The sequence below is a fragment of the Penaeus japonicus genome, unplaced genomic scaffold (assembly GCF_977035675.1).
Source record: "Penaeus japonicus unplaced genomic scaffold, GWHDUDI00000001_assembly GWHDUDI00000004, whole genome shotgun sequence".
Taxonomy (NCBI): Eukaryota; Metazoa; Arthropoda; class Malacostraca; order Decapoda; family Penaeidae; genus Penaeus; species Penaeus japonicus.
In genome coordinates this window covers 10,619,029-10,629,028 of record NW_028234406.1, presented here as the reverse complement: position 1 = coordinate 10,629,028, position 10,000 = coordinate 10,619,029, and the positions used below count along the sequence as shown (strand labels likewise).

Below are 10,000 nucleotides of genomic sequence, written 5' to 3'. Positions count from 1 at the left end.
TTGTGCTTATGACTGTGAGTGCCACAGTAAAAGGCATCCCTACTGGCACAGGGGCACATTCGAGACACTGGGCATGGTATAAGTCACCTTCCTCTTCTCGTTCTGCCTGTACATCCTTTAGAGCAAGAGGCTGGCAACTTGCTGTGTGCCATCATTTTATAAAGATAGTGCTTGCTAGAGACTGTGGATGGGTGCCATTCAAGGCTGTCTTTCCTACTTGTGCTAAAAGAAAGTGGTGCCATTTATCTTTTGAATGTTGAGTGAAACATATTTTGCTTAATATTATGGTAATTATAGTATTTGTGACTGCAATTGTCATCATCACTCATTACTCATAGTACAATATAATAACACATTGATGCAAAATCCCTGAATGTCATATACATCACGACACCCATCCACAATGGATTAATGTTGGACAACAAGTATATTTTGGCAAAAGTGAACTTGACTGCTTCCATATTTTATTATGAATTGCCAGGAAGGTTTACAAGCTCTGTCTGGCCAGAAGACATAGGGTGGTTGTTTGTTGCTCTTTCTCTGAGCATCAAAGGCACCGATGCCAATGGCAAAAGAAACTGTCTTATAAACATTTACCCCTTGATTATGAAATAGGTGTATATATTTGTAGCATTTTCTGCTTTGTGTCTTTCAGGATACATTAGCTTCCTGCAATCATGGCTGCAGATATGTCTCTCCCTTGGCCAGCCAACATTCCAGAACTTAAGGTACCAGTATTTCAGTCAGTAATGATCTCCTTTCTTAAGTATGTTGTGTTATTTAGCAAGAAGTAAAAATACCAAAGTGATGATTACAAACAGTCCCAGATTGTCACAGCCAAGCACCTGCTGCTCTTCACCTTGGATATCTCAAAGGCCTTATTCACCAGACTTCTTGTATACAGTATCTCTCCTCCATTCTGCAAGTTCTGGGATTGCAAAATTAGTAGCTTGAGATCTTAAGATAGTCAGGTTTACCCATCAGGCTTTCAGAAACAAACCCCATTCTCTTGTATTCTCTTCAGCTTCTTTATCTTTGTTGTAGGTTATGAGACGACTGCCTCTTATTTCTTACTGCTGGTATTCCTCAGAGTTCTGTATTCTGATGAGTATTTTATTAATAGTGATGTTTGTGAACATCTAGAGCATTATTTAGTGTTTTTGGCAATAATGCCAATTTCAAGCCACTTTGTTAAAAAAATAATAATAATAATAATAAAAAAAATGTATATTGAAACAGTCATACTATACAATATCATTATCACATTACATGGTAGCTATATTAATTTTTTTTTCTTTTATGTGTGTGTGATAATAAATTACTTCAATAGTTAACTTATTTAATATTTACAGCGTTTGGATGAGCTTCTTCGATGTGGAATCTGTTACGACTTCATGTCCACATCCATGGTTACAGCATGCTCCCATAACTGTGAGTTTTCTCAGTTTGAAATATTTATAACACTGACAGATCTGGCAATATTCAGGGCTGAGCATACAGACCATTTTGAGGGAGAATCCCGCCCCACATTTGTGGAATTTTACTAAGCAAATAAAAGTACTGTATAAACACTATTATTATAATGTACCCATACACTCATGATCAGTTCCTCCAGTTGCTCTAGATAAATGTAATGTTTAAAGTAGATCATGAAGAAAAGAAATTAAGGGTTTTACCTACAAATAAAAAGGAGTATGTAATAAGTGTGGGGAGAGGTGCAGTGATCATGAATCTCTTTTTATTTTAAGCAGGTAAGCCAGGTTTAAGGTATCTGCTCTTGATAGTGGCCATGCATTAGCTTTTATAGGTAAGGATGAATTATGAATAATGTCTTGGAAAAAATATTTAAATTTTTCAGTTTCACTTTGTTTTATGTGTAGTGTTTTTACTCTCACCATCCTAGAAGACTCCCAGCTTTTACAAATTGTGTGCATGGCCCTGGATATATTATGCAGTGTATAATATGAATCTATTTTGCTCTGTGTATTCTAATAGTTCTTAACCTATTCATGACGGGACGTATTTTTGCCTACTCCCGGGAAGATAACAAGCGCACAGCGCTTCGTGCTGGGTTGTTTACTTGCTGCATGGGGCTGCACTGATCGTCTCAGAGCGTTTTTCACCCAGCCTAATCTTATGGTTTTGATGAATGTGTCTACAATGTGAAGGCATGTAAAAATATTGAGTTATTTGAGTTGAAAAACATGTTACAGTAATGCATTTTTAGTTTTATTTAATTGAACTTTGCCTATATTCTTCACTTCTGTGTGAAAATATCAAAGGAAAGTGGAAGGCAATCTCATAGTGGGGCTTCAAAAAACATGTTTTTTATTTTTTATCTTATTTACCAAAATGGAAAGAAGAACAATATGAATAATCATGCACGTACATATGAGTATGTGTATGTACCACGTGACATGTTATGACGTGATATCACGGGTAATCAACAAATTAGAAGTAGTATTGCATTAGTAATTTTTTACTAATGTACACCTTACATTGCTGGTACTTTAGAACTGGATGTTGGCATCTAGCTGTTTGTTGTTATTCTCTGCAGAATGTGGTTGGTAGAGACCATGGATGGGTGCCTTTCAAGGCTTCCTCTCCTGTTAGTGCTAAGAGAGAGTGGTGCCATCTATGTTTGGGATTTTAAACAAAACCTATTTGTGGCAATTTTAATTGCAAACACCATCATTAGTCATTAGGTAGAGTTAATATTCATTATATGAATGAGAAGCACAGCAATCTACTCTCCCTATAGATTGAAGTTGCCATAATGACTTTTGGACACTCCAAAATTTCATGGAACATATAAATGTATCCACCCATCCACAATGCATTAACCATCGCAGATGGGGGATAGATTTGCTTGCCCGGTTTCCAGGATGGGTTTTATTTCAGAGTGAGGCAACTTCATACTACATGCTTTGACTTTTCTCTTTCAGTCACTCATTGTAAAACTAGAGCCATTTTTGTGTTTTATTGAGTTTAGAGACTTGTATGTGTCATATGACAGGCTCTATCAATGCTGCAGTTGACTAAAATTGTAGTATATTTTCTTTATTCTCAGTGTGATAGAAGTATTGCTGTTTTATGGGAGGACAAGATGCAACTTTATTTTTTCATATTTGTGTGCTGTCATGAATGAATATGAAACATATCCATCTATATTGAAAATAACATACACATAACAGAAAGGAAACCTGTCCTTGTTACTGTGAGTGCCACAGTAAAAGGCATCCCTATTGGCACAGGAGCACATCTTAGACACTAGGTATGGTTTGAGTCAACTTCCTCTTCTCATTCTGCCTGCACATCCTTCATAGGCAGTACTTTAGAGCAAGAGGTCGGCAACTTGCTGTGTGACATCGTTCTCTGAAGATAGTGCTTGCTAGAGACCGTGGATGGGTGCCATTTTAGGCTCTCTCTCCTACTGATCCTAGAAGAGTGTGGTGCCATCAAGGTTTTGGATGTTAAGTTAGCTTAATATTACAGTAATTATAGTAATTATGACTGCAATTGTCATCATCACTCACTCCTTACTCATAGCACATTAAAATAGCACAGTGATCCAAAATCCCCGAACATCATATACATCATGACATCTGTCCACAGTGGGTTAATATACAATATGCCTTAGCCTGGATGTTAAATAGGATTCTTATACAGGGATGGACCATATGCACTAATGTGCAATTCCTGTTTTTTTTTTTGTGTGTTTTTTCAGACTGTTCCCTGTGTATCCGTCAGTACTTGGACTACAAAACACAATGTCCTGCTTGCTTCAGTGAAACTACCAGTCAGCAGCTCAGAAATAACAGACTTCTGGATGAGATTATTGGCCTTTTTCCAAATTTAAGGTTTGTTAAAAAGTATTTATTGATAAGTTTGAATCATGATACTCATGTATTTTCCCAAGTTTTGACTACTACACACTTTCATCATTTTTGAAAGTAGTTATTCATTACAGTAAATGTACTTTACTAGATGGCTGTTTTAAGCAAATATTTACAGGGATAAGGTTGCTAAGCTGTGCCAGTCCTCAAAAGGAAATAGCATTACCAGCTATTTAGGAAGCAAGGATTTGGAACACCAAGACCCAGCTGATGATCTTGTGAATGGCATCAATACTCCATCAAGATATCAGGAAGATTCAAGTGCTTCACCTAAGGCAAAGTCAGTGAAGGACTTTATGCCATCACCAAGGTACAGATATTAGCCAAAAGTGTTTGGGGTGTAGTTTACCAAGCTAGATTTTTTTCTCTCTCTTTCTAAATACATTGCAGTGATATGTGTGTGTATGATTTTCAAAGATCCTGGAAAAAAGGCAAATTACTGGGACATTTATTATACATATGATATTTATTATGTTATATATATATATATATATATATATATATATATATATATATATATATATATATATATATATATATATATATTATATACATATATTATATATATATATATACAATAATTACACACATACAATTATATATATATATATATATATATATATATATATATATATATATATATATTATTATTATATATATATATATATATATAATATATTATATATATATATATAATACATAATATATATATACATATATACACATATATTATATATATTTATATATATATAATATATATATATATATATATATATATATATATATATATATATATATATATATATATTATATATATACATAATATATATATTATATATATTATATATATAATATATATATATATATATATATACATATATATTTATATATTGTATATATATACGTATATATATATATATATATATATATATATATATATATATATATATATATATATATTGTATATATATATATATATATATATATATATATATATATATTAATATATATATATATATTAATATATATATTATATAATATATATATATATATATATATATATATATATATATTATTATATATATTATATATACATATATATATACATATATAATATATATATAATTATATATATATATATATATATTATATATATAATATTATATATATATAATATATATATATATATATATATAATATATATATATATATATATATATTATATAATATATATATATATATATATATTATATATATATAATATATATATATATATATATATATATTATATAGATAATAATATGTATATATATATATATATATTATATATATATATATATATATAATAGATATGTATATATATATATATATGTAATATATATATTATGATATATATTGTTATATTTAGATATATATATAATATATATAATATATATATATATAAATATTATATATATATAATATATATATATATATATATATATATATATATATATATATATATATATATAATATTATATATATAGTATATATATAAATATATATAAAATATATATATATATATATATATATATATATATATATATATATATATATATATATATAAAGAATATAGTCACTAACATCCTCATGGAATGTTTAATTGAGCTGTATGCTACATTTATATATCATTCTTATTTTCCAGAAATGAAATGGAAATGTCAGTGATCTAAGATTATAGCCTTTAATTATGTGTTAGGTAGAAGTCAAGATAGTACATTTGTGCCCTTGTTTGTTGATAAAATTACATTATTATAGAAGATCTAACATTTATGTTAGATCATCAGTTCATCAGAAAAATTTTAAAGTAACTACACAATAGTTAAGAGGTTTGGATATTGCTGTTTTGTAATTGTTTGACTCAAAGCTTTTATCAGTATGGTTCCATTAGGAAATAGGAAAATAGAGATAATCATGGTACTTGCAATAGAATTCATGAGTCAGTTTTGCTAATGATATATGAATTTCATGATGTTAATATAATATCTATTCTTTATTTTTAATATAGTCTTACTGATATTGCAGGATTGGCAAAACTCTTTTGGAAACTCCTAAAAGAAACTTGGGAAAGACTCTCTCTTCTAGTAGCAACAGTCCACTCTTGAGAGGAAGCCAGGCAGAGCCATCAACATCAGGTTCCTCAAGTACAGCTAGTAACCCTAAGGCTTCTTCTGGATCACCCGCCAGTATTTTTAGTTCTCAGTCATCATCCCCAGCATCATCACAAAATTCACGCCAGACTGCATCTGGGCAGTTCTCCATTCGTAGTGATTTGTAAGTAAACATGTTTAGTGATCTGTCAAAAGTTGCAAGGATAGCTTGCACACACCATTGATCAGTTATTCAGGTATTACGAAAGTTCAAATATTATTGTAACAGTAGGTAACCATAGATGTCACATTCATTCTGAAACTATTAATTATGTTGACTTTTGTCTGCAATCATTTGACTCAATGATTGACTTCACTGAAAAGTATATTTATCTTTTTAGTTCTACAGTGAGTGGAGCACAAGATGAAACTCGAGTCAGTTGCCCAGTTTGTTGTGTGGAAGTGCCAGAAAGAAACATAAATCTACACTTGGATGCTTGTCTGAAGAGGATGGAGAAGGGCAGTGAGGAAGAAATGTAAGAATAATTACCTTGGAAGTGAATCAATCAACTAATAATCAATGACACAGTAAACCAGCAAAACAATTGCTCATACTTATAACACTCTCTCTCTCTCTCACTCTATGTATGCATGGATATGTCTTTAGCTTGGATTTAGCTCTCTATTTGTCTTTACAGCATGGTGGTCTATAGTCCCAAGCGAAAGCCATTGCCCAAGCTTGTGTATTCTTTGCTATCAGAGAAGCAACTGAGGCAGAAGTTGAAGGATATAGGCCTGTCTGTGCAAGGAGACAAGCCATTACTTGTTAGCAGACATCGAAGGTTGGCATGTTTATCAGTTTTTTAAATTGGGAAATTACTTTTAAGAAATGGTTATTTTACATTACTGCAAAAGATTATTGTAATTATATATATATATATATATATATATATATATATATATATATATATATATATATATATATATATTTATTTATATATCTGTATTTTTTTTCTTCTCCTCCTTCTTCTCTTTCTTCTTTCTCTTCTTCTTCTTCTTCTTCTTCTTCTTCTTCTTCTTCTTCTTCTTCTTCTTCTTCTTCTTTTTTTGTTGTTGTTGTTGTAAATTCATATTGCATAAATAATATAAATTGTAACAGTGTAAACAACTAGCATATATTGGTGACTGAAAAAATTTATGTTTGATAGATATACAACTCTCTATAATGCTGAGTGTGATGTTGCTGAGCCTCGCCCTGTATCTCAGCTGTTAAGGCAAATAGAACGGGAGGAACGGGATGAGGCAAAAGTTGCAAGTTCACGCAGTGTAAGTGTTATTTTGTATCAGTAAGTGAGAAAGCTCAAGTTATTGACCCTTTTCTCAAAAGAAGTATTGGTATTGATGAAGAATGATTTTACCGTGTATATATATACATATATATATATATATATATATATATATATATATATATATATATATATATATATATATATGTATATATGTATATATATATATATTTATTTATTTATTTATTTATAGGATACTACTAAGCATTAATTTTCATCACTCTTGCTTGTGGTGAAATTGTTAAAATTAAAATATTTATCTCAAATATGCATAAATATATGAAATATATGTCTCAGAATCATTCTTCTTTTTCTTTATAGATTTTTACCTATGATAGAAAAACTGCACCAGAGATCATTGAAAAGGAACAAAATGATTATGGTAAGTTAAAATTCTCTACTTGTCTGACTGAATGTGATTGTACAATTGTAGACATATCAAGTAGTGATAGCTCAGTAACCAAAGGCTGGTAGCGTCTGCAAGTACAACAGAAGTGAAAACTTTGGGTGGTCCCCGATGAAGCATGTAAAAATAACAATGAATGTGCTAACCTACCTTATATAACATTTGAGTTGACTTCAAACAGTAGCTTAATGTGTACTTTTTTACATTGGTATACAGTTTTTTATGGGCAGAGTGAGATTTTCATTATTCGTTCAGGACACCCCACACCTCCCTCACTGCCCATAGTAGAGGAGGAGGTTCATGATTATACAGCTCATTGGATTTAAATCCAATAGAAAACTTTAATTAGGAAAATGCCAGAGTTAGAGGGAGAGTTAAGGAGGGGTAGAGAGAGAGAGCTGGGGGAAGGGGGGAATTAGGGAGAGAGGGATAGGTAGAGTAAGAGAAAGGGAAGGGAGAGAGCATGGAAAGTTATTGAGAGAGTGGGTGTTAGGGAGAGAGAGTGACTGTGTCAAGTGAGAAAGAGAGAGTAGACAGCAGAAAGGGGGAGGGATATGGTTAGAGGGAGAGTGAAGAAAGAAGGAAAAGTGAGCAAGAGAGCATGGAAATTGTCAAGTAAGAAAGAAAGAGAGGCTAGACAGTTTTTTAATTAACCTTTGTCCAGTTTTTATATAAAATATTGTCTGGCACAATGAGATAATGAAATAGAAAATATGCTTATTTTGTGCTGTAGAATGGAAGTCACACTTTATCTGTTGTGTTTGTATTATTATGGAAAAAAAAGTACATGAAATACATTACAATTAGTCACAGCTTTTATATTAGAAAAAGCTTATGTTATTGGCAGTGCTTAATGGAAGTTTTTATTAAATGATAAGGAATAGAAAAAATATACTTATAATGTGGAATTAACCAACAACTTTATTTCTTATATTGTTATTATGGAAAATAATACCTCACTGATGGCCCTCAAGATTAAAAAGTGTATTATATTTAAGGCCTGCCTCACATAAGTACATATATACATTAATATTATAAAACTACCTCACTGATGGCCCTCAGATAAACAAGTTATTATTACTTTACATGCCTCACATAAGGTACATATATATACATAATATACATATATACATATATATTTTTTCATGGTGCTATGATCATTACTTTATCCTGTAATTGCCTTTGTAGATACTGATTATGCAAATATTGTGTAAATAATTCCATAGCACTTGTTTGACTTTTGTTTGACTTTCTCTTTTTTTCACATTTCTCCTTTTACAGTTAAGAAAAATGAAGACCATTTCTCCAAGCTGATTGCTGAAGTAAAGAAGAGAAGAGAAGAGGCAAAGAAAGCAAAAGAGTCAAAAAAAGAGCAATTAGATCCAGTGACTACTAAACCTGTAAAAGAAAAAAGGACTTTAAATGCAGAAGAAAACAGGCTTCCGAAAAATGTGTGTGAGGATGTCGAACATAAAAGTAAAAACAATTTGAATAACAGAGAAGAGCATTTGTGCAAGAGCAAAAAGTTATTTTCTTTATTTAATTCCAATGCATTACCAGATGGTGTGACAACCAACAATATTGCTCTCAATAAAGAAGAGAAACCCAGAGAAAACTTTGTCAATGATAGTATAATGTCAGATGGTGAAAATCTAGAAAATAATAATGATGAAATCAAAAGTGCCACAGGAAGTTCAGTACCACTGCCTGTGACATCTAGCAGTGTGGATGATCAGAGAAAAGAATTTCCAGCTCTAAAAAATATAGCAGAAGAATCCTGTGAAAGCAGTGTGGCAGAACCTAGTCCAGATTTTTTCTCAGGAAGTCCAGCTGATTCACAGTCAAGTTGTGGTAGCTTTAGTTTGCTGCAAGATTGTGATCCTCTTTGCATACAAAACCCTGAGCTTCCAGGTAAACATTTTTTGTTTGGTTTTGCATATCCAGCTTATTATATTTTCAGATTTTATCCCTTATGTACTGTGTGAATTACAGTGTTGCTGTGGTGTTTGGGATATTTACACTTTAAAGATTTATTGTAATGCATTGTTATTACAGGCAAGATGAAGTGTAAATTTAATAAAATTTATTCTTGTATTAGCTATATTCCATGATGGATTCTAACAGTGCTACCTTTAAAATTGTTATTTATTTTTCTTCCCTCTTTCTGGAGGTAATTTAGATGGAGAAAATGAAGATGAAGATATAATTCCGGGCCATCAGCCT

The 10,000-nt window shown here is 31.0% G+C and overlaps 1 protein-coding gene across 5 annotated transcripts in view; it reads left to right on the top strand.

The window, feature by feature from the left end:
• Nucleotides 1-10,000, top strand: part of LOC122260476 (uncharacterized) — a 12,417-nt gene that overhangs the window by 1,341 nt on the left and 1,076 nt on the right. For 3 of the 5 annotated variants that reach the window (XM_043027760.2, XM_043027761.2, XM_043027764.2), the window contains 11 exons: nucleotides 656-728; nucleotides 1,353-1,431; nucleotides 3,728-3,860; nucleotides 4,015-4,206; nucleotides 5,961-6,209; nucleotides 6,427-6,561; nucleotides 6,724-6,867; nucleotides 7,234-7,351; nucleotides 7,693-7,753; nucleotides 9,059-9,688; nucleotides 9,948-10,000. The exon at nucleotides 9,948-10,000 is cut by the window's right edge and continues 198 nt beyond it. In XM_043027760.2, coding sequence (XP_042883694.2) covers nucleotides 678-728; nucleotides 1,353-1,431; nucleotides 3,728-3,860; nucleotides 4,015-4,206; nucleotides 5,961-6,209; nucleotides 6,427-6,561; nucleotides 6,724-6,867; nucleotides 7,234-7,351; nucleotides 7,693-7,753; nucleotides 9,059-9,688; nucleotides 9,948-10,000 — 1,845 coding nt within the window. In that variant the 5' untranslated portion in view covers nucleotides 656-677. The remainder of the gene's footprint in view (nucleotides 1-655; nucleotides 729-1,352; nucleotides 1,432-3,727; nucleotides 3,861-4,014; nucleotides 4,207-5,960; nucleotides 6,210-6,426; nucleotides 6,562-6,723; nucleotides 6,868-7,233; nucleotides 7,352-7,692; nucleotides 7,754-9,058; nucleotides 9,689-9,947) is intronic. The other 2 variants (XM_043027765.2, XM_086536025.1) reach the window with 1 other exon arrangement.